This window comes from Bos grunniens, chromosome 2 (genome assembly GCF_055505025.1).
Source record: "Bos grunniens cultivar Pamir isolate PY7600 chromosome 2, Bosgru_T2T1.0, whole genome shotgun sequence".
Taxonomy (NCBI): Eukaryota; Metazoa; Chordata; class Mammalia; order Artiodactyla; family Bovidae; genus Bos; species Bos grunniens.
Genome location: NC_141166.1, coordinates 80,240,775 through 80,267,108, shown reverse-complemented (window position 1 = coordinate 80,267,108; position 26,334 = coordinate 80,240,775). Strand labels below are relative to the sequence as shown.

Genomic DNA, 26,334 nt, shown 5'->3' with positions numbered 1-26,334 from the left:
CAGGATAAATTATACAGCTTGTAGGTAAGACTGCATCACCAGTGAGTTAGGCATTTTCTCCTTCATTTACATGACTTCTGAGGATGAATACCCTATACTCTGTCTTTTTGCCCTATATTTAGTGCCCAGAAATGTCTCCCTGAGTAACAATGATGTGAAATATCTTTGAGTTGTTAAGCACATCTGTATTGTACGTATTTTGGTCCAGAGACAAGGTCAGATGAGATGAGTTATTTCAAAATCTGAAAATTTATCTATGTGAGGAAGATACTAAGAGTGGTAGTTCTTCACACAAAAGGAGACAAATTCAGCCCTGTGCATGTGTGTTACAACAATCCCATGGGCCATTCAGGGCCAATGAATCAGTGTTTAGGGTGAAATTCAGCCAAACCTGAATCTGCAACTATTATAACTGGACCAAGGCCTACTACCATAATTTATATTCTCAATGCAGCTGCTGCCTCCATCCCTTAAAGACTAGAGGAAAGTTTGGTGAAAAAGTGGGAGCCAGAATCTGGGGAAATGTGAACAGAGGCAGAATTTCAGCTTCTATGAGGGGTCCTAGGCAAGGCTTCAAGAAAGAAGGCAGAGACACTTTAGTAAGTGAGAAATGGAAGCATCCTCCTTCTGTTCTTGGGTGAGAATGCATTCTTTTTCCATGCAGGCATTGCTTCACCCAGGGCACATTTTTATTACGCATGTCACTGCTCCATGCAGTTGACATTCTGAAAATGTTGATTATTTATGTTATTTAAACTGGTCAAATATGAACGATAAGGTTAATCTTATTTTCTTTTATTTTACTTTTATTATGTTAGGCTTTGGGCCAGGAATTGAACTGTGGAAATCAAAGAGGAAGCTGAAACTAAATCTATTTGATTCAAATGTCTTTTGGAATTAAAAGCAATATATTCCAAGTCTTGAATACAGAAATGATGTTGATTTCTACAGTTAATATAAAAGAAAGATGGCCTTTGGAGAGTACTTCAGGAAAAGTATTAGCTATCTTTTTAATGGATTGAAAAAAACTAACTAGATTTTAAATCCCATTAGAGATGGGATTCTCTTTTTATCAATAAACAGACAACACCATTGCAAACTTTCTGAAAAGGATCAACTTAATTATGTGCCAAGACTTCCTGCTGAGATGGAGATATTTTGCTTAACGTGGAACAAATAGTTCTACAAATGACACCATAAGGAGCATGGTCCTGGAATGTGAATATCTGCAAAAGAGAATCCAAATGTTTTTTTCCTTCAAAATTATTTCATAATGGCATTCACAATTCAATTTTAAAATGACAAATTTTCTTATTTAAAGAATTTTAGTTTAGAGTAAAAATGAGTTCCTTTGGCTCTCTAGCCACATGTCAGAGAAACATAAGATTGTTCTAGTACCTTCCTAGGGAAGTGCTACATTTTAGCAGGGAATATCAGAGGTTCACAGTGATAGATTTCCTATTGGAAACCTCAGTTCAGATCTGTCTCTAAGGGGATTTTCTCTTAAGCAAACATTCTAACACTGGCAGAAAAAGGAAAACCAGTGATAATATATCTGGAGTATATCAGGAATTTAAGGCAGAAGATAAAAAATTAAGATGACTTTACTTTTTTCTTTGGCTTCAGAATACAATCTTGGGGATATCAACCCAATATTTTAGGTCCAGTATGATAGCATTTGTGTTTCTGTTTCTGTGTTTAAGTGTATTAAATTTTTCTTTCTTTAAAGCTAAAATAATTAAACTATTCTACATTATTGTACTGCCTGCCGATAACATCTCTAGGGCTTCTTTTAAAACTCATTTTTTATTTGTTTTCATTTTTTACTTATTTAAAAATTATTTTTTACAGTATTTACAGAATATATTAAAAAAAAAAAAAACTCACAATTCCTAATACTCAATTCTTTGAAAGGAATGATGCTAAAGCTGAAACTCCAGTAGTTTGGCCACCTCATGTGAAGAGTTGACTCATTGGAAAAGACTCTGATGCTGGGAGGGATTGGGGGCAGGAGGAGAAGGGGACGACGGAGGATGAGATGGCTGGATGGCATCACTGACTCGATGAACGTGAGTCTGAGTGAACTCCGGGAGTTGGTGACGGACAGGGAGGCCTGGCGTGCTGCGATTCATGGGGCCGCAAAGAGTCAGACACGACTGAGCAACTGAACTGAACTGAAGATGTAAGACAACATATTTTCAGGACTTTAAATATCCTGCCATCACTCTTTAAGGATGCCTTCATAAATGCTTTTGAATATGGAGATATCACTCTAGTAGTATGATAGAATATAAAGATCAGTAAATAATTTGGCCTCATGATTTTCTGACTATTAATAATATTAAGTGTATTAACCACCATTTGCTTCAGTTTTATGTATAAAATAAGAAATATCTATCATAAAGTTATTAAGAAAATTAAGTAAGTTTACCTTCTCAAAATGATTTATAACATATTTGACACATATATGTTTCTTTAAAATTTCGCTCCTCCTGAAAGCAATACTTTTTTTCTGACATTGAGCCAATAGAGCATTTATGCTAATATAGAAATATGAAGAGGGATACTCTGTTTTTATCTAGCAGATTTAGATTATATTTCATATATTTATTGAGATATATTTGGATATATATTTTCACATATATATGTTAATTATTTACATATATATTTTTATTTTAATTTGTTCAGATGAGCAAAAGCCCATTTATGAGTGTAAAAGAAAAGGGGGGTTCTATATAAAGTCATTTTAAGATCAAACATTGTGAATGACTCAGAAGTTGTCTATAATCAACGTAATTAGACTTGGAAAGTACAGAAATCATTGATAAACTTTGAGAATTAATTTTTCTTTGATGGATTTTGGGAAGGATTTACAGTTAAAATCCTTTCTGGAGAAGAGAAATTTCCCTTTTGAGAAACACAATGATGCATTTGTCCCTTTTGGAGTCTACTGTTTTACTTTAATTTTGTAATAAGATTTAGAGTGGAAGGGCAATATTGAAGGAAGATCTTTGCTAAGTATTGAGCTAAAAGAGGATGAGGGTTTGGCTACTGAGGATATTCAAAGGTAACCAAAAACTAGCGACAGAGGTTTGTGAGATACTGATACTTAAGTTTTCCTAAATTTATTCTTTTGTACCCCCAGTCTCTTTACCTATATTCAAATTTGTTTATTTATTGAGTTTTGAACAAATAGTCTTGATTGACTAGTGGGATTCGTTTCTGGCCATTATTTGTAAAGATAGAAAATTAGAAACTGGGGCAACAGGAAGAAATGATGAGATAATTAAAGTTAACTGAGGCCCTGTGTGTGTATGTGTGTGCGTGCACGTGCTCAGTTATGTCCTTCTCTTTGTGACCCCATGGACTATAGCCCATCAGGGTCTTCTGTCTTTGGAATTTTCCAGCCAAGAATTCTGGATTTGGTTGCCAAATATTTCCTACTCCAGGGTATCTTCCTGACCCAGGCTCGAACCCATGTTTCCTATATCTCCTGTGTTGGAGGTGGATTCTTTGCCTGCTAAGCCATTGGAGAAGACCAACTGAGGTCTAAGATGAGTCAATCATTTTTTTGTAGTCCTTAGAGAAATCTTTAAATTAGGTATAATCGATAATATTATTCTAATTGTTATTGTTATTTATCAGATGATGAAACAAAGTCAGAAAGGTAAGGTCAAACAAATGAATTGGTAAGCATGGGTTTGGAGACAATTCTCCCTAGGTCAGGGAAAATCATATTTCCATACCAACTACTAGTGTGACTGTATATTGTCACACTACAAGGCTGTATATTGTCACCCTGCTTATTTAACTTATATGCAGAGCACACCATGAGAAACACTGGGCTGGAGGAAGCACAAGCTGGAATCAAGATTGCCAGGAGAAATATCAGCAACCTCAGATATTCAGATGACAACACCCTTATGGCAGAAAGTGAAGAAGAACTAAGGAGCCTCTTTATGAGAGTGAAAAAGTTGGCTTAAAACTCAACATTCAGAAAACTAAGATCATGACATCTGATCCCATCACTTCATGGCAAATAGATGGGGAAACAGTGACAGACTTTATTTTGGGGGGCTCCAAAATCACTGCAGATGGTGACTGTAGCCATGAAGTTAAAAGATGCTTGCTCCTTGAAAGAAAAGTTATGACCAACCTAGACAGCTTATTAAAAAGCAGAGACACTGCATTGCCACCAAAGTTCTGTCTAGTCACGGCTATGGTTTTTCCAGTAGTCATGTATGGATATAAGAGTTGAACTATAAAGAAAGCTGAGCACTGAAGAATTGATGCTTTTGAACTATGGTTTTGGAGAAGACTCTTGAGAGTCCGTTGGACTGCAAGGAGATCCAAACCTGTCAATTCTAAAGGAAATCAGTCCTGAATATACATTGGAAGGACTGATGCTGAAGCTGAAACTCCAATACTTTGGCCACCTGATGCGAAGAACTGACTCATTTGAAAAGACCCTGACACTGGGAAAGATTGAGGGGAGGAGGAGAAGGGGATGACAGAGGATGAGATGGTTGGATGATATCACCGACTCGATGGACATGAGTTTGTGTAAACTCTGGGATTTGGTGATGGACAGGGAGTCCTGGCGTGCTGCGGTCAAAGGGATCACAAAGATTCGGACATGACTGAGTGACTCAGCTGACTGACTGGACTAGTGTGACTTGGGGAAGTGACATAAGTTCTCTGAGGCTGTTCCTACACCCTAAATGTAGAAGTTTAGATATGATTATTTATAATATTCCTTCCCCTCAAATAGCATCTTTAACATGTGTAAATAACAAAAATCCAAATATGTTCCACATAATAATACCAATGGAGTATAATCATATTTTTTAAAATTAGCCACCTAAATTGTTTACATTTTTTTAATGATCAGTTTTTATTAAAGTTCATTTCTATACCTAAAAGGAGAGAAACTATATAACACAAAGAATGCATTCATAACCAAGCAGGATATCAGTTTACTGTTAACTGAAACTGTTTTAAAAGTTTATATTAAAATAATGAATTCAACAAATTTTTTTCTCATATAGATATAGAAACTTTATAGAAATTTGATGTACGTATTATATTTATTTATTAAACACTTTTCATCTAGATACAAGAAATTTTGTTCAGGTCTCTTTGGTGGAACAAAATTTGACTCATTGTTGCTGAGTTATCAGTTTATTTATTAGCACTGTAAGCCAAGAAAATCTCAGTTTTCTATGTACCTATGTTTACCTTTAACTCAGATTTAATGTTCTACAAAACAAAATGGTTGATAAATTTCTTTAATTCATAGACCTACAAACCTAAGTTTTCTTAACTCTTTCAAATATTCTTCAGTTTGAATAGAGTGAGAAATTTTTCTCTTTACTTCTTCCAGGAAATTTAACTCGTTTCTCCTTCCGCCATATTCCTTCTTCTCCTCTTCACCTTCTATCTCTTCATAATGGTTCTTTCCTTTCAGCTTCTCTTTGCAGCTCATTCCTTCTTTATTTTCTTCCCAATACTAATAAGATGTCAATCAATAAATATAGTTCAGCTCAGTTCAGTTCATTTGCTCAGTCATGTCCAACTCTCTGTGATCCCATGGACTGCAACACACCAGGCTTCCCTGTTCATCACCAACTCCCAGAGATTACACAAACTCATGTCCGTCAAGTCAGTGATACCATCCAACCATCTCATCCTCTGATGTCCACTTCTCCTGCCACCTTCAATCTTTCCCAGCATCAAGGTCTTTTCAAATGAGTCAGTTCTTCACATAAAGTGGCCAAAGAATTGGAGTTTCAGCTTCAACATCAGTCCTTCCAATGAACACCCAGGACTGATCTCCTTTAGAATGGACTGGTTGGATCTCCTTGCAGGTCAAGGGAAACTCAAGAGTCTTCTCTAACACCACAGTTCAAAAGCATCAATTCTTCAGTGCTCAGCTTTCTTTATAGTCCAACTCTCACATCCATATATGACTACTGGAAAAACCATAGCCTTGACTAGATGGACCTTTGTTGGCAAAGTAATGTTTCTGCTTTTTACTATGCTGTCTAGGTTGGTCATAACTTTCCTGCCAACGAGTAAGTGTCTTTTAATTTCATGGCAACAGTCACCATCTGCAGTGATTTTGTAGCCCTAAAAAATAAAGTCAGCCATTGTTTCCACTGTTTCCCCATCTATTTGCCATGAAGTGATGGGACTGGATGCCATGATCTTAGTTTTCTGAAAGTTGAGCTTTAAGCCAACTTTTTCACTCTCTTCTTTCACTTTCATCAAGAGTCTCTTTAGTTTTTCTTCACTGTCTGCCATAAAGGTGATGGCATCTGTATATCTGAGGTTATTGATATTTCTCCCAGCAATCTTGATTCCAGCTTGTGCTTCATCCAGCCCAGCCTTTCTCATGATATACTCTGCATATAAGTTAAATAAGCAGGGTGACAATATACAGCCTTGACATACTCCTTTTCCTATTTGGATTCATTCTGTTGTTCCATGTCCGGTAGTCATTATAAATATCTTTCCCTACTCAAATATGTTACCTAGATGATTGAATTCTGAATCTCTTCTACCTTCATTAGGAGTGATACGCATATTCCTTTTACCAAAAGGAAAATCTTTATCTAATATTGGTGGGGAAAAAAACACAGAATTCCAGTGATTAAGCATCTGTCTACCTGTATAATTTTGGTGAAAATTCTGATGACTTTTTTCCTACCCATTGTTCAGTTGAATGTTTATCACATAACAGTGCTCTTAAGCTGGCTTGAAACACAACATTAAAAACCTAAGCTCATGGCATCTTGTTTCATCACTTCACTTCAGGGCAAATAGAAGGGGAAAAAGTGGAACCAGGAACAGATTTTATTTTCTTGGGCTACAAAATCATTCAGTGACTGCAACCATGAAATTAAATGACACTTGATCCTTGGAAGTAAAGCTATGACAAACCAAGACATCATATTAAAAAGCAGAGATGCCACATTGTCAACAAAGGTCCATATAGTCAAAGCTATGCTTTTTCCAGCAGTCATGTATGTATCTGAGAGTTGGACCATACAGAAAGCTGAGCACCAAAGAATTGATATATTTGAGCTGTGGTGCTAGAGAAGACTGTTGAGAGTCCCTTGGACAACAAGGAGATCCAACCAGTCAATCCTAAAGGAAATCAACCCTGAATATTCACTGGAAGTTGAAGCTGCGATACTTTGGTCACCTAATGCAAAGAGCTGACTCATTAAAAAAGACCCTGATGCTGGGAAAAATTGAAGGCAAAATAAGTAGAGGGTGGCAGAGGATGAGATGGTTAGATAGCACCGTGGACTCAATGAACATGAATTTGAGCAAACTCTGGCAGTTAGTGGAGGACAGAGGAGCTTGGTGTGCTATAGTCCATGGGTTGAAAAAAATTGAACATGACTTAACTACTGAACAACAATGTGCTCTAAATGGGCAATAATAAAGAATAATTACCACAGCCACAAATTTCAAAAATTACTAAATTCCAAAAATCAGAAGCTTGATCTGTGTAATGATATATCATGGTCAGCAGTTACTGGAGCCATGAAATTAAAAGTTGCTTGCTCCTTGGAAGAAAAGTTATGACAAACCTAAACAGTGTATTAAAAAGTAAAGACATTACTTTGCCAACAAAGGTCCATCTAGTCAAAGCTATAGTTTTTCCAGTATTCATGTATGGATATGAGAGTTGGACAATAAAGAAAGCTGGACACTGAAGAATTCATGCTTTTGAACTGTGTTGTTGGAGAAGACTCTTGAGAGTCCCTTGGACTGCAAGAAGAGCCAACCAGTCCGTCCAAAAGGAAATCAGTCCTGAATATTCATTGGAAGGACTGATGCTGAAGCTGCAACTCCAATACTTTGGCCACCTGATGCGAATAGCTGACTCACTGAAAAGACCCTGATGCTGGGAAAGATTAAGGATGGGAGGAGAAGGCGACACCAGAAGGTTAGTTGGTTATATGGCATTACCAACTCGATGGACATGACTTTGAGTGGACTCTGGGAGTTGCTAATGGACAGGGAGGCCTGGCATGCTGCAGTCCATGGGGTCACAAAGAGTCAGACAAGACTGAGTGACTGAACTGAACTGAACTTGGCTTATTTTTCTTTTGATAAGTTTCTTTTGCAAGAGAAACATGTCAGTTCCCTGGGGAAAGAAAATCAGTTGTAGACCCAGAACACCTAAATGTTATTATAAGAATCCTGTTGAGTCAACAGTAGCACCTAAAGTATATAATATAGGATAGTTGTGTTAAACTACAAGTACTTTTCGTCTTCCCTTGTGGCTCAGCTGGTAAAGAATATGCCTGCAATGCGGGAGACCTGGGTTTGATCCCTGGGTTGGGAAGATCCCCTAGAAAAGGGAAAAGCTACTTACTCCAGTATTCTGGCCTGGAGAATTTCATGGACTGTATAGCCTATGGGGTCCCAAAGAGTCGTACATGACTGAACGACTTTCACTTTCACAAGTACTTTCAAAAAGGGGTTTCCCAGGTGGTGCTAGTGGTAAAGAATCCCCCTGACAATGAAGGGGATTAAGAGATGTGGGTTCACTCCCTGGGCGGGGAAGATACCCTGGAGGAAGACATGGCAACCCACTCCAGTATTCTTGCCTGTAGAATCCAATGGACAGAGAAATTTGGCAGGCTATGATCCGTGGGTCGCAAAGAGTCAAACACAACTGAAGTGACTTAGAAGCACACACACATTGTCAAGAGGTCTCTAATTCACGTGTATGTTTCTGTGTGTGTGTGTATAAGTGTGTGTTTGTATGTGTGTTTTACTCTTTAAAATACTTGGAAAAAACCGCCCTAAAGGAATAATTCTGGATTTATAGCAAGCACATAACATCTAAACAAGGGATGATTTCACATAGTACACAGAGTAATTGTTGTTGTTTAGCTGCTAAGTTGTGTCAGACTCTTTGTGACTCCATGAAGTCACATGCCAGGCTTCCTTATCCTTCACTGTCTCCTGGAGTTTGCTCAGCCTCATGTCCATTGAGTCGGTGATGCTAACTACACAAAGTAATTTTGTATCTTACAAAGATTTAAAATATAGACACCAGCATATCAGATCATGATATCAATAATCTGTGGCTCATGGTAAAGGTTAATATTAGCAAGTTAAGCCATTTAAACATGTATTAAATGATACATTTAATAGATGATATCATATAGATGATACTGGAAAATGGTAAATTAGTGAATGTGGTAGGTGAATGGATACATTGGAAACCATGTCTCTAATGAATCAAACCAACCCCCAAGTCAGTGGGTTCCTCTTGCTTCCCCTTCTGGTTAGTAGCTATTCCCAGTCAGAGGTTTTAACCTTGTCCTGTAAAAATACTTGTAGTTCGTCTCCACTGTGGATAATAATTTGATTAATTTGATGATATATCCCATCATGGATATATGTTTTATAGTGATGATTCTTTTCTTTCTTAGATTTAATAAAGTGTAATATAAAGAGCAATTCTGATTCTTCACTGTTTATAGTGACACATCAGAACTTGATGGAATATTTGGGTGAGCTAAATTAATGCAGGTTTAATGATGATTCATGTTTTCCATTGAGATACTTTGCTTTCTGCATGGGTCTAATGTCTGAATTAAAATGTGAATTTTATTTGAATTCCTTTATTTAAATCCCCATATTAAATTCAGCCCAAGCACTGTGTTTTGTGTTTTTTGTTTGTTTTTGCATTTCTTTTCATAACCTGTTGTCTCTCTGAGAAATATGTACCTGGAAGCAGATGCAGTATTAATATAGAAGGCAAGCAGGCTTATTAAAAGGTGAATAAAGCCATCTAACATGGAAGTGCACTATTAAGGTTTTTAAAGACATTTGGGAGTAAGCCAAGTAAACAATCATGTACTGTAAGCAGAATCTTAAAAAACAAATCAATACCTTGCTGACTAGGCAGCCAATGAGGAATGATGAGATAAAGGCTGATATGATCATTTACTGATACATAGCACCTGGTTGAACTGTAAGTCAAGTAAGGGACACATTCTGCACTGAAAGAGAGAGAGAGACAGACCCCCATATTTTTTTTAATAAGCCAAATTGTTTTCCTCAAATTAGAATGTATGCCAAATTATTTTTTTTAAGTTCACACAGTTCAGAAATAACAAATCCTTTCACTGAAGACTTTGAATTTTTTATCCATATTTATCTCTGAGTATAAATTATACTCCTTACATGAATATAATATTTTTCCCTCTGAGGTTAGACCTTTTACAGCTACAGGGTTTTATAAAGGCAACTGTGTTTTCCTTGAGTTCACTTTAGCCCAACTTTTGACATGTATGCAATTTTAGTCATTTAGTCCATAAAACTAAGATTTTGGTATAAAGTGGCGAAAGAAGGAAGCAGTAGAGAACTTTTCTTGAAGGGATTATTTCAGTATGGTTTATAGTATAGGTATTAATGAGATTATATGAATTCAAGACCTGGTTTTGCAGTTTAAGAGCTGTGGGCTTTGGGACAAGTCATTTATTATAATGTGAGGTTTAGTATTCTCAGCTATTCAATATACATTCCTTTCTGAGTTGCTCAGTGGATCACATGAATCAAGCTTAGCCTTGAACTTAGAGAAAACACTCAACAAATACTAGGTGCTATTGTTTTCAAACTAAAACATAAAGTTCTAACTGGTATCTGAAAGTACTCAGTTTTAAAAGATTGCTCATAACAATATTTACTTAGAAATCTTTTTGTATAACCAAATTTTGATGTACCAACCACAATGAAATAAAAAATGCCAGTGCTATAAAAAAGGAAATACAATTCTGGTTGAAATGATAAACCTATTTGGTATTTTTATGCAGTAAATCTAGTCAGTAAATCAAATTATTGACCTCTAGTCAATAAATCTTGTCCCTAGATGCATTTCATTCTGTAGGAGTCACAGTTTTCTTTCAGAGATGAATTTGGCTTGTTTTTACCTAGCATACCTTTATCAGTGTATGCTACCATGCTAGCTTTGTAAGTATAGCACAAAAGCTGAGAAAAAGGTAATTATCCAGAATATATGCAGACCAAAGAATCCATCATGGTATTTCTAAGATTGGGGTTTCTGTATTGCTATAACCATTTAGCAGTCATTCAAATTTCTGTCTTTATTTTGCCATAAATGTTAAAATGTACTTGAAATTCATTTGCCAAAAAGAAATGGCCAAATATACATGTTCTCTTCCAAGGAATAGAAACAAGAGAAGTTCTGTACAAAGCCTTGATTAGTGTCAGTGCCCATCTGCACCAATGGACCATCTTCCTGATCTCTCCCAGCACTCTTGCTGAAGTTGACCTGTTTCCTCTCCTTCAGCCACCTTCATCTCCCTGTTTTCTTGGTCTTTCCAGGCCTGCTTATTCTTTCAGGTCCTATTTCTTCCTGGGATGTAACATGGTTCAATCCTTTTCTCTTTGCCAATTTTGAAGGTCACTTTATGTTAAAATATCTTTTTTTTTTAAGTATTTATTTATTTGGCTGTGCTAATAGAATCTTTAGTTGCAGTGTGTGTCATCTAGTTCCCTGACCAAGGATTGAACCCTGGTCCCCTGTAATGGGAGCGTAGAGTCTTAGCCACTGGACCGACAGAGAAATCCCAAGGTCACTTTCTTAATATAACATTTGCAGACTATCATTTGAAATCCCCCCTTCCACACACATTCTATATTCTCTTCTCTGTTTCTCACTATAGCACTCTTTACCCTCCAGTCAACGTTTTGTTGTTGTTATTGTTACAGTATTTTCTTTCTAGTCTTAAATCACCACTTGGCCATTAGTATATAAATTCAATGAGGGTAGGGATTTATGCCAGTTTTCTTCGTTAATATAAACACTATGAGCTCAGAACAGTGCCAAGTACATGATAGGCATTAATTCATGTTTGTTGACTAAATGACAACATATATCATCACCCCTTCCCTGGTGGATCAGAAGGTAAAGAATCCACCTGCAATGTGGGAGGCCTGGGTTTGATCCCTGGGTTGGGAAGATCTCCTGGAGTAGGGCAAGGCAACCCAATTCAGTATTCTTGCCGAGAGAAATCCACATGGACAGAGAAGCCTGGTGGGCTACAGTCAATGGGGTCACAAAGAGTTAGACACGATCACAGCACAGTACATCCTTTCTTAAGTTGAGTTTTCCTAGAATTAGAACTTGCATTCACAAGATTTTGAATATAAGTGGTTTATTGGGGAAATGATTCCACAAATCAGTAATGATGAGCAGTTAACCAAGGAAGGGAAGGGGGAATAGAAAGTGTATTATTGAGCAATTTATTGCAGGAACGAGATCCATTCTACAAGGAAATTCTTTGAGATAGTTTAGAATAATCAGTTACCCTAAACAAAGGAGAGAGCTGAGATATTTATTCACCAGATCCTGTCAGTCATTTGTTTAACACAGCTCCAAGGAAGAGAAGGGCATAAGTGCCCTGAAAAGCACTTCCAGATCAGGACCAAGCAGAGTCCCACATGCTTGTAGTTAGAAACCACTGGCTGAACAGGGAGCTCTGCTATGCTCTGTGATGAAATACAGGGTGGGATGTAGGGGTGTGATGTAGGGGTAGATGGGAGGTAGGTTCAAGAGGGAGGGGATATATGTATACATATAGCTGATTCACCTCATTGTGCAGCAGAAGCACAATGCTGTAGAAATTCCAGTGTTTTTTTTTTTTTTTTTTAAAGAAAGTCATTGGCTTAGCATAGACAGGGGTGATGAGTACCAAAGATTGTAGATGGGGCACTGACAGCATGCATTTCAAAAACCCATACACCAAAACAAGACTTCATTACTTTGGGGTTCAAGAATCTGAGGATATCCCTCCATTTGAGGGACCCTGAATAGCTCAACGTGTTGTTTCTCTTCTGTTCCCACCATGAATTTACAACAAAACCTTTGTTTTCAGTTTGTATCAGATATAAATATGCATTAAATTCATTTTAAAGGAAAAAAAATTGAAAGATGGGAATCTTAAAGATCGTCTAAGTATGTAAGGGGCAAGAGAGCATCCTACCATATATCCCCATAATTAGGTTAGAGTCTAAGACTGACAACTGTTGATCACTCTCATCTGGCACAACTATATCTACTTCCTCTTTTTATGCTTTTCCAGTAACTTCCTTACAGCTGTTATTTGAGTCCTTAAAAATAGAGTCTATGCTGTTATCATGACTTTCCATTATCTTCTCTATTGAAATGATTTTTCATATGAAAATAAAAGATGATATGACAATAAAGACTTTAGGTAGGCTAGCATAAAGTGAAATTGGCCACTAGACAATGCTATTGCTAAAACATGCTTCTTTTCACACACCCTTTCCTCCACACAAAAAGCAGTGTTTCTCCTAAGCATTGTGAATGATATAAACTGTGACTATAAGGTTTTAGGGTACTGGAGATAAAATAAAAGAAAACTATGTTTTAGATGCATACTAGAACAAGCTCCCCTCACTTCACCCCCTTAAGTTTACAATATGAGTTTCTAAATTAAAAAACAAGTCACAAATTCTTGTCAGGTGTGATAGATGGCATTACAGAATGTAATATGATAATTTCTAAAACTGCATAATGTGCATTCAAAAAATTTTTGCTGAAAATTACATACATTGCATTAAAATGCAATTTTTAGAATGCTATGATTGGAGCTTCTAGAGAGCTAGCTTATAATAGATTCACCTCTTTATAAAGAAAATATGTCATTGTTAATTTGTTTTACTTAAAAGCCTTTATCTTCTCTACCTGGAAGACTAATGTAAAAGTTTTAAAAAATCAAAAATTCAAAAGCAAAACAGAGCTAAGAGAATCCCACTGGGACAAGCTACAGCTGGCATTGTTATTCTCAACTGCTGGTGCATTCACATATTATTTCCACTTCCCCTAGAAGAACAGGTTGTGCATGTAAGTGCTCATTGAGGAATATTACCCTGATTGATGAGAAGTAACATGAAATTAATTTTCAGATCTACCAGACACTTTACAATGCAAGGCAACCTGCAGCTTTCTAGATAATCAATATCACTAAATGCTATAATCACGTTTGTCATGTAGAGAATATGCTCAAAAAACATTTACCAATTCCCATTTTCATGGAAGCCTGAGTTTGCAAATTGTTTTTAAATAGAGCCTAATTCTGAGACTTCTTGTAGAATGAGACTGCATTTCCCAAGTAATTATAAGCCAATGAAATACTTTGGAAATTATGTAAATCATCACATACAGAAAAGAATATTACTATTAGGAGTCCATACTATTTCTAAGGAAAATATAGTATGGTATTTATATCAGTTAGGACTCTTGTCTGTAAATAACAGAAATTCAGCACAAACCAGTGGGGACATAAATTTTCTGCCTCAGTTTTAAGGAGTGGTAGAGTTGACTTCAGGCACAATTTGGATTTAAGAATTCACATAGTCATCAGAGGCTTATCTTTTCCTCCAGTTTTGAACTATTATTTACTTTGACTTCTTAGATGGGTGTACTCTACATGGTTTTTAAATGACCCATGGCAACTTGAGGTTATAATACTTGCAATCATGAAAGAGATGAAATCCTCTCCCTTTCAGCAGCCATGGAGATCACCTCAAATGATTTTAATTCATTTCATTTACTTATTGACAGAGACTCCTAAATTGCCCATCAATCTACCCATTTTTATTTCCCCTTTAGAAACAGAAGCCTAAATCTTTTGTTGATACATTGTTATTCAGAGTAAGTCATCACATTTCCCATCTCCCCTTGAAGCTAGATATTGTCACGTGACTAAGTTCTGACCTTTGAAATGTAACCAGAAGTCTTGGGTGGGACTTTCAGTATGAATATTTTGGGGGAGTTTTCTTAAAAAGCCTTCTTGTTTTGCCCTTCTGTCCTCCTTCAGGCCTGCAGTGTAATGACTCAAACACTAGTAGTCATCTTGGGCCATGAAGTGACTAAGAAAAATGGTAGCCGTTACTTAGGATGGTGGAGCAGAATGATAGAAATCTGTGTTCCTCAGGATACTATCTAGCCACCATACAATCCCTGCATTGCCCTCCTTCATACTTCTTTAATATTAAAAGAGAATAATCATCTATTAGGTTTAAGTTATAAAATAAATGTTTTTAAACATCAGTAACATGTTCTTTTTGCAGACTAATTGTGTTCTAAGGGAAGAGTCCACCTTGGGTCATAGATCTTCCCTTTGTGACAGAGGAGGCAGGAGTCCATGAATAATAGCTTCACCAGTGGTGGAAACAGTAATTTCAAAATGACAAAAAAAGCCAATAATAATGTTATATATCTACTATGTTTATGTCAACGAAAAAGTTATGTGTCAGTAAACCCTCCCTACTATAGAACATAGGGAAGAGTCAACTTGCATCATCACTGTTGAGGAACTCATAACCAGTCAATGAGCTTTAGAATATTTGCTAGCAGCATATACAAGTATATTCATTTCTATATGATGCTAATAGAGACCTGGAGGCAGATTTAGATTAAGAGATCAAAACTGTATCAGTTCAGTTCAGTTCAGTCACTCAATCGTGTCCGACTCTTTGCGACCGCATGAATCGCAGCACGCCAGGCCTCCCTGTCCATCACAAACTCCCGGACTTCTCTCAGACTCACGTCCATCGAGTCAGTGATGCCATCCAGCCATCTCATCCTCTGTCGTCCCCTTCTCCTCCTGCCCCCAATCCTTCCCAGCATCAGGGTCTTTTCCAATGAGTCAACTCTTCGCATGAGGTGGCCAAAGTACTGGAGTTTCAGCTTTAGCATCATTCCTTCCAAAGAAATCCCAGGGCTGATCTCCTTCAGAATGGACTGGTTGGATCTCCTTGCAGTCCAAGGGACTCTCAAGAGTCTTCTCCAACACCACAGTTCAAAAGCATCAATTCTTCAGCGCTCAGCTTTCTTCATAGTCCAACTCTCACATCCATACATGACCACAGGAAAAACCATAGCCTTGACTAGATGGACCTTTGTTGGCAAAGTAATGTCTCTGCTTTTCAATATGCTATCTAGGTTGGTCATAACTTTCCTTCCAAGGAGTAAGCGTCTTTTAATTTCATGGCTGCAGTCACCATCTGCAGTGATTTTGGAGCCCAAAAAAATAAAGTCTGACACTGTTTTTACTGTTTCCCCATCTATTTCCCATGAAGTGATGGGACCAAATGCCATGATCTTCGTTTTATAAATGTTGAGCTCTAAGCCAACTTTTTCACTCTCCTCTTTCACTTTCATCAAGAGGCTTTTTAGTTCCTCTTCACTTTCTGCCATAAGGGTCTTATACAAACTGTATAAGGTTGATTTAAAGAAAGAACATAATGATGTCTATATAAACAGGTTATGTTTTGATAACCGACAGTTATCCTGCCCCCAGTAGTAGACAAGATTTTCTATCAGTAGAAAAGAAGGTGCAAACTCCAATTCTAACCCCAGCTTCTAACTCTATGATGTTAGAGTCAAGAAGAGGAAACAAGGAGCTTCCATGATGGAGGCTCAGTTTCATTGTTATCATAATTCTTTTTGCTTCGGTGTTTCTGTGACTGCATTGCTTTTTTTGTAACAAGAATAATTGCATGTTACCCAGCTGCCTGTAATCATTATGTTTTCTGAACTGGAAGATAGATAGTGATGATTACAGAATATTAACATGATCAACAAAAACTCCGTATTTCAATATTTCAATTTTTAATATGAAGAAAAGTTTGTCAATTCATTTTTCTTAATGATATCTTCTAGAGAATAAAAAAGTTTAATTTTGGTTAAGTTCAATTTGCCAATTTTTTTGATTATTGTTTTATGTGTTCTAAGAAATCAGAGAAGGGCATGGAAACTCACTCAAGTATTCTTGCCTGGAGAATCCCATGGACAGAGGAGCCTGGAGGGCCCTAGTCCATGGGGGCCCAAAGAGTTGGACATGACTGAAACGACCTAGTAAGCAAGCAATCTTTGCCTACTCCAAGATCATGAAAATATTTTCCAATATTCTAGAAGCTTTATATTACACTTATGATCAACTGAGATTCATTTTTGTGTATGGGTATGGTGGGTTGAGATTTATCTTTTTCATATAGATAGCCACTTATTTCAGTAATAGTTGCTAAAAAAGAGTTTCCTCTTCCCATTAAATTGATTTAGAGCCTTTGTTGAAAATCAGTTAACTGTATGTGTAGACTTATATTTCTAGTTTCATTTTGTTTAATACTCTCTTGATACTGTAACTTTAAACTTAAAATCAGGTACTGTAAATACTCTAGCTTTGTTCTTTTTTCAGCATTGGCTGATTGTTCTATATCCTTTGCATTCAAATATAAATTTAGGATAATCAATTTCTTAAGAACAATTAGATTAGGATAACCTAACCCTTCAAAAGTAACTTGCTGGAATTTTAGTAAGGGTTTCATTAATTCTGTATATTCATTTAGAGAAAGCTATAGTAATTTGAGTTTTCTAGTCCATGAATATAGATATCACTGCATTTTCTTGGACATATTAACTTTCTCTCAGCAATGCTGTATGGTTTTCAGTATGGTCTTGCACAAATTTCGCTAGCTTTATTCCTGGGTATTTGTTGTTTGATTGATACCATTGTAAAAGTTTAATTTTTTGTTATTGTGGATATATAGATATATAATAAACATATACAATGATGTTGTATCCTGTGCCCTTCCTAATATGTAGTTAGACATTAGCAACAAGGAAGTGACAGAGATGAAAGAAACAAGAGGGGGATAATTCAGCTAAGCACCAACTATCTGAGGACCCTCACTTGGGGGACAACCAGTTAGGCCCCAACCATCTGGAGACCCTCCTCTGACTTCACCCAGAACCTGTGAAACTCTGGTTGGTTGGTGAGCAACTTATCCTGATAAAGAGGGAGCACAGTATCATAAGAGAAGGCCCTGGGCATTGCATGCCCTGTCTAGACAGGCATGTAACTTCTAGTAAACTCAGACTTAATATATACCAACATTATAATAAAATCTAGCCCATACACACATCCAAGATGGGTTTTTCTTAGTGAACTGAGGATAGGGACATGAGCAGTAATGAGTGAGTTACAGATATCAGGGCAGTCAATCAAATAGCTGTCCCCCGTCTTTCACCCATGATTACGTTCCACCTCCTCATAGAACAACTTATAAACAAGCTGAAGCCTGTATGCATGTGTGTTTAAGTCACATCAGTCACGTCTGACTCTGGAACTCTATGAACTGCAGCCCACCAGGCTCCTCTGTCCATGGTATTCTCCAAGCAAAAATACTGAAGTGGGTTGCCATGCTCTCCTCCAGGGGATCATCCTGACCTAGGAATGGAACCTGCATCTCTTATGTCTCGGGCATTTGCAGGAGGGTTCTTTACCACTAGTGCCACCTGGGAAGCCCCTAAGCCTTATAGGCGGGCTGGTTTTACTTTCCAGAAACATCCCCACTCTCTCTCTGTGAGTATATCTATGCTTTAATAAACTTTGCCTTTGAGCTTAAGCTTGAAGTGGTAGTTTGCAAATTTTTGCTTCTATTGCAAGGTCTGAGATTGCTGGCCGGGGACTCCAGTTGACTTCCTCTGTTGAAACTCTCTATCTGACACATCGCATGGTAACATTCCAAATTCAGTTATTAATTCAGCAGTTTATAGCTTCCTTTGGCTTCCTTTTGGTATAAGGAGAAAACTAAATCTATCTTTCACCCCTGTTTCTCAGTCCACGTCCTCAGTTCTTATTTCACAAGGCATCACAGAACCAGATTCTTTTCTCTCTTTTGAGAAATAGGCAGTGCACATATAAAGAAACCCCATATAGTATATATTACAAACAGTTGTATCTTTTGATGGTCCCTCACTCCACCTTTCTGGGAGGATCCAATTTGTTTCTGAGTATCTACAATTCATATGAAAATGTATTAAACAAAGAAAAGTTTTCAAATACTATATTTGTTTTCTCTAAATTTATAATATCAAAAAATGAAAACATTGTTCCATTTCTATTCAACAATATGAATGAATAGAAAACTCTACATATTGTGAGTATTTTTCTGGAGTATTACAATTTGGAATTATATATGTTCTGTTCTACAATTGGTTTTGAGGTTCAGTGATTTTCAGTATTGGCTGCTCATTGGAATCATTCAGCTTGCTTTAATAAAAATACTGATATGTGGGTTCCACCCCAGAGAATCTGATTTTATTGATATGGAGATGGACTGGGCAGAGGGATTTTTTAACGTTCCCTTGGTGACTTTAATATGTAGCCAATTCAAGAACTGCTGTTTATACCTATATAGTTTATATAGTTTATATTTGTAATGTTTATAAACAGTGTCATGGATCAAAAAGTTAAATAGCTTGGAAACATAAAATTCAAATAACCTTACATAAGGCAATTAACATTTTCATGTGACTCTTTCTGCAATGTCCCAAATGGAAACCTTAGCAATGAACTGTAATGAACTTATTATTGTAACTTGTAAGTGTAAGTCTCTTTTCAAACACAAAATATGATACAGTTTAGGGGAGAAAACTTAAAAACCCATTGTATTGATACTCAGTCCTGATTGTTAACCTTTTGTAATCATGGAGAATTGCCTGTGTACAATGTAATACTAAGTTAAATAGTCTATTTCTCTGATCCAGATTGCTTTCTTATATTCTTCTATTCTAAAAATTTAAACAATATTTTAAATAATGCAAGCAACCCATGGCAAGGAATAAATAAAACTACTGTTACCTACAGTATTAGTTTTAGAGGAGTTTGTTTTAATTTCCAAAATGAAGTAACTATCTAAATAGTTCAGTGAACTCAGGAAGTTGGTGATGGACAGGGAGGCCTGGCGTGCTGAGATTCAGGGGGTTGCAAAGAGTCGGATACGACTGAGCAACTGATCTGATCTGATCTGATCTGATCGGATACAATATCTTAAAGGGTTATTTAAATTCCAATATCCTAACATGGTTGCTTGATTGAGATGTGCATAATGCTACATTAGAACTTTTGTAAATTTTAGACCAATTTTTGAATCTGAAGTTAGGTATAGAGCACAGGCAAAAAGGATATATTATGAAACACAGTACTCAACACAGTGACACAGTTAAATTCTGAGTAATCATTACCAGACAGGCAGGTATGTAGGCAGAATGGAAGAGGGGGAGGGAAATATTATCTCTCCCTCTCTCTCTATCTGTATGCATATATTTATTTAGTTCAGTTCAGTTCAGTCGCTCAGTCGTGTCTGACTCTTCACGACCCCATGAACTGCAGCACGCCAGGCCTCCCTGTCCATCACAAACTCCCGGAGTTCACTCAGACTCATGTCCATCGAGTTGGTGATGCCATCCAGCCATCTCATCCTCTGTCGTCCCCTTCTCCTCCTGCCCCCGATCCCTCCCAGCATCAGAGTCTTTATCTAATAAACATATATTAGTAAAACAGTGCATTTGAGGTCTATCATGAGAATTTCTACAAAAATGCAAAATGTTTCTGGAGAAGGATTGGATAAAAATTCCTCCTTTGCCATCTAAGACCTTTGTAAAATTGGAGAAATCAGTTAAACTCTTAAGATTTATGTCTCATTTACTTAAATGCATGTAATGATACTTCCTAGGAATGTTATGAAGATTGAGTGTGATCATGTTTATGAAAATCCTTACCCAGCAGGTGGCCTGGATCTTCAATATATGATCATTTCCTGATTTTCTTAATTAAACCTAAATCACTTTTGTTTTCATAATATTATTTAAATCTGAATTTTTTAAAATGCAATTTGCAGTAAAGAGTAGCAATGGCCACCAAATAGCTTCTCCTCTCCCTTAGTAAATTTATTTTACCAATCTCAATCATTTTAACACTTCACTATCCATCTCTAACATGGCTGTGGAAAAAAAGAGTTGATCTAAGTCTGTGAAAGGAAAATCTTAAATTGTGCATTGACATCAATACTCTTATTATTTTATGTACTTGAATTTATATCATCTTGATGCTTTGACCTTGCTAACTCAGTGTGTTTCATAGATCAAAGATGATATTATCACTTAGAGAATGTGTTAGAATTCTAGATGTACTCAATCACAATTTCCATTTTAGCAAAATTCCCAATAATTAATATATACACACATTACAGTTTAAGAAGCAATGGAGTAGATTATAAACAGTTGGATATTAGTCATGAAAATTTTTAAATATCTGATCTAAACTTTGCATAAATTCTTATTATGTAAATTTTTATTCTGGATCCAATGGACACAGTTAGATTTTTTGTAAAGAACAGCAAATCAGGAGTCAATGCACACTTTTCTTTTTTTTAATTGGCTGTGTCATTTAGTGGTAGTGAAAATGCATCAAGTTCTTAAACTTCTAAGAATATCTGCCTTAGCATTTGTAAAGTGAAGGGCTAGTTAATACATTTCCTGATACTCAGTGGGGTTATTTAGAGGTTCAGATACGCTGGCACTTTAACAATTTGTAAGGTCTTTACTTAGGCACTATTGTAATCTATACATTTAGATCAGCTGACCATAGGTAAATTTTGAATAAGAACTTCTAAAGAAGGAAGACAAGATGGCAACCACACAGTTTGGTTAATAACTATTTCTTTATGGCTGCTACTTTATAGCAAAAATAGAAGATGGCTTAGAGGAGTATCTTAAAGAAGGATAGTTTTCAATAATCTTGATCTTATTTTTATTGACTGATTTGTGTTGAGTGGATGGTCCAATCAGTTGCTTTGTAATTAGCTCACAATGAAATATTAGTCAGAATTTGCCTTCAATTTTTCCTAGGAATGCTTCTCAGTTAAGAACTGACTTGAGGTCCTAGGAAATGTCATGTCCCCTGGATTCACACAGCAGTGAGGACACAATGAGGGATATCTTTATGGAAACCAACAATGCAAATTCTGGTTCTTTCCATTACAGATAAAAAGACTTGTGGTCCTCATGAATTCCAGTGTAAAAACAACAACTGTATTCCAGATCATTGGCGGTGTGATAGCCAAAATGACTGCAGTGATAATTCAGATGAAGAAAACTGTAGTAAGTAACTCTTGCTTGAGAATGTTGCAAGCTTGACAGCCTATTCAATAAGCAGGATAGCAATTTTTAGTTTAGTTAAGATATGAATTTGAACCTGTCTTGCAGCTCACATTTTTATACATATATTCACATTTGAACAAGAATATTCAGACTAAATTGACCTGAATCTCAAATGGTAGAATTATTGAAATGGCTCATCCTGGGAGTTATTTTCTTACAGTTATCAGAATTGCTATGAAAGTATCATGAGGTTTAATGCAACCCGTTAGTATGCAATGAAAGAAACCCTTGACGCAAGTTCATAGAAAGAGCTGAATGATGTGGAGACACAAAACATATCATTCTTTAACCGATGGTATTCATTTTATTTCAGTCTCAGACCCATTTACACTACAAATTCACCCATGAGCATCTTTCAGTGAAATATCATTTATTCTCTCTGGAGTGGTGAACACCATATGTATTCAGGATGCTTTTCTCTGAAAATAGAATAAAGCAATTTTCATCATCTGCCTTCTGCATTTTTATGTAATAAGTTTAAAAAACATTAATTAGCCAGCAATTTTATTTTCTACAAAGCATGACAGTATGTAAAATTGTGACAGTATCCATCTTCTAGCATTCATTTCTGAGTGTATTTCTTACCAGCACTTTCTTATAGGGCTGTTTAAACAAAAAGGCAATATAATCATGTTCAAAGTAAGACAATAATCAAATTCCATTATTAAATATTAACATTCTTCTACTTCCCAAAAGAGTTTTATGATAACAATAATATCTACTTTATACATTGGATTTAGAGCATTCATTTCCCATGATGCAGGAGACAAAATAGGAACTGTTATATTAAAGTGTTGGGATATATTATATAAAAGCATACAATTAGTGGAATCACAGCCTTAATAAACCACTTGGATATTCAGTTTGCAAAATATCAGCTAATGGTTTGAGTCATTTTCAAAAGTTAATCTGACCAGTATTTGAGGATCAGGGACCTTAAGTATGCAATCTCTGGATAATTATGATTATGAAATACTTTGAATATAGAAACCTTTATTACTCCATCTTCATATAAATATCTCCCAACTGATTATACTCTTTAGAAAGGTAAAGTGCATTGCAGAGATTTATTAGATTGTTCTAGATTTCTTTAATCTTTAATTTAAAAAAAATTATATAGCAGTTCTCAGATTCTGTCCAGTGATTAAAATAAAGATCTAATGGTGGTAAGACTAGAGGAGTGATTTCAAAAAAGAAACAATTATGTATGTACTTCTTATTTACTTTAATTTCATTTCAGAGCTTAAATTAACATATTAACTACTCAGCTTAGTTTTGGAAAATTTAGTGTTAATTATCAATGTTAGTTTGGCTTCCCTGATAGCTCAGTTGGTAAAGAATCCACCTGCAATGCAGGAGACCCTAGTTCGATTTCTGGGTCGGGAAGATCCTCTGGGGAACAGATAGGTTACCCACTCTAGTATTCTTGGACTTCCCTTGTGGCATAGCTGGTAAAGAGTCTGCCTGCAGTGTGGGAGACCTGGCTTCAATCCTTGGGTTAGGAAGATACCCTGGAGAATGGAAAGGCTACCCACTCTAGTATTCTGGCCTGGAGAATTCCATGGACTGTAGAGTCCATGGGGTCACAAAGAGTCTGACACTACTGAGTGACTTTCACTTTCATAAATAATATACCTGAAAGGAAGCATCTTTGACTAAAGGATATTGAAAACAAGAGAAGGAGGTGGAAAGGTAACATGGAGACTCACATCTTGGAAGACCCTTTATTCAAGTGGTTATTTAAATGGTGTGAGAAGTTAGGTTGCTGTTTTAATGAGACAGGAAGGAGAAGAATGAAGAGCAGAGATAGCTGGTTTCTCCTGGGGTTTCCTAAGTGGCCAAATATCATTTTGGTGACATCTCCTAAAAGTCATCTTTTGATGCGAGAAAGCTAGGAGAAGGAACAATTGCATCTCACTTGTCACCATGGAAACTTAGTGATAAATTACTGTAGTCACAGAGCCCTTAAGAAAAAGCAAGGGAATAGACTGCAGTATCAAGCATTGCAGTATAAAATACCCAATTATGTGTGGATCTCTTTTAGTTCCTACTAAGACAAGCAATATTGATGAATTTGGCAAGAAAAAGTGGCAGTGAACGAGAATGAAGCATATTATAGTTGTGACATGGAAGAATAGAAGGTGTATACAGGATAAACGTCAGAGTAGATAGCATGTTAAACATGGAAGAATGTTTAAGTGTAAGGATCAAGGGCTGTAGATCATTAAGTGGGGTTTGAATATACCATCTTGACTAAGCCAGAAAAATGGGAAGATTTAAGCATTGAAAATGCCACCAGTTCTACATAGACAGAAGCTGAGTCTCTGAAAAATAAGAAAACACAATATATCTATAGGGAGCACCAAGAGATTAGTCCTGTAGAAGTCAGCCTTAGAAAAATATACTGTTGCTGTATTAAAATGCTTTCAAAATATTTCCAATGTCTTATTATATATTGAAACTATTAAAATAATATGTATATAACTACAACAAAACTATTATCATTATATACACATGATATAATATGTATTGTAATTATGACTACATATTACATACATGTCATAATTTTATATATAGTTATATATAGATGACAACAGTATGCTCGAGAGGGCAGTGGTATCATGTTTTCTAAATGTCATTAGTCAAAGATATGCCTTTTAATCCACATTTGTCATTTATTGTTAGCCTTTATTAAGTACTGAAACATACCAGAGATAGTCAGTCTTACACAATAGCAACATGTTTTTTTTTTTTAAAGGCCCACATGCTATTATGCAAAATTCACTCACATTTGATTGTCTCATTTATTTATCATATGTATCTGAATTCCTATTTAAATGTCTGAAGATCGTTGAAGAAGTAGAACAATGTCCCATGATCTGCACAGTGCCTGACACATATTTATAATATTAGCAATTTACTACAAAATTTGCTTTTGGGCTTCTTTGTTTATGAATCTCTTATAATGAATTAACTTTTTAAATTGAGTTGGAAATATTCCAGGCATAGATATGGAAAGAGTTGGAATAGCAGCAGAGCAATTAACTGCCAGCTATGTTTTAGTTTAATATGCCTTCTAATTTTTTACATCTACATAGGATAATTAGCCCATTGTCATTTCATCATCTGATGATGATCATTTCCCTTGTTAAGTGTTCAGCAGGGACATTTTACTTCAGCAATGATTTCTGCTCTTAAAAATAAGAAAATTTCATTGTTATTGAAGTCATTTAGTAATCTGGGGCAAAGGTTTGGAAATATTTTTAAAACCTCAACATCTGTACTATTTTCATCAGCAACAAATATATATGGTATGTCTGCCATCCAAGTAATTGATGTACAAAATAAAATTATTTCATAACTTTACATTATTAAAAAGTAACTGGCACTCCAATGGATTTTAAAGTACCAAATAATTTGATCAACTAGATATAGGTTTATGTAGAGACAAGCTGCATCTGCCTTATTTGAATTTCTAGTACTTTCACACTGAATTTATATCAGAAGATTATTTGTATAGCATGACAGTTATACTAATTGTATTCTAAAAATTCTCCTCAGATGCTCACACTCACACTGATATAATTTTTGAACTTATCACCAAGAGTTTATGATAATATACTGAGTAGAGAAATTGGAGCCTGGAAGCTTTTATTCTCTGCCACTAACTCTATGGCTTTGAAAGTTGCTTTTATTTTCTGACTATAGCTTCTTAGATTTTGTGAAGTCGTCTCCTATAGCTCCTTTCAATTCCGAGGCAGGATGTTTATGCCTTCACTACTGTCAAAGGGGGTGACCAGTTTATACAATGCCCCTATTTTTTATCCTTATTATAGAATCCAGATCAGCCTTCTGAAACATGCTCTGTAAAGGCTTCTTGGCTGTCAGTCTAGCTTGTTTAGATGAGATTTATGAAAAACCTGGTTAATCCTTCATGTATGGGATTCCCTATCTCCTTTGATCTCAAGAACAGGTAATATCAGACCAAGGTAGTGTAGGAAGAACATTTTAGAAATATTAGGGAAAATGCCACATTCAAATTTTCTTTCCAAACGGATTATGTTCCAGGTATAGTCATTTTTTGGTTCTTTTCCACAAGAAAAATGCTATTGTGCCAAGTTCTAAAAATTCATCCTTTACTTTATCCCAAAAAGATTAAAGGCAAAGTAAACAATAAGAGAATATAATAATTTAGGATCTTCTCTGATAACAAAATTTCATTTTCCCCAAGAGAGAATTTCTTT

At 36.0% G+C, this 26,334-nt stretch overlaps 1 protein-coding gene across 1 annotated transcript in view; it reads left to right on the top strand.

The window, feature by feature from the left end:
* The window catches only part of LRP1B (LDL receptor related protein 1B), a 2,178,569-nt gene that overhangs the window by 1,954,657 nt on the left and 197,578 nt on the right, over nucleotides 1–26,334 (top strand). Inside the window, exon 67 of the mRNA XM_086368415.1 lies at nucleotides 21,914–22,030. Within this exon, the coding sequence (XP_086224541.1) occupies nucleotides 21,914–22,030 (117 nt within the window). The remainder of the gene's footprint in view (nucleotides 1–21,913; nucleotides 22,031–26,334) is intronic.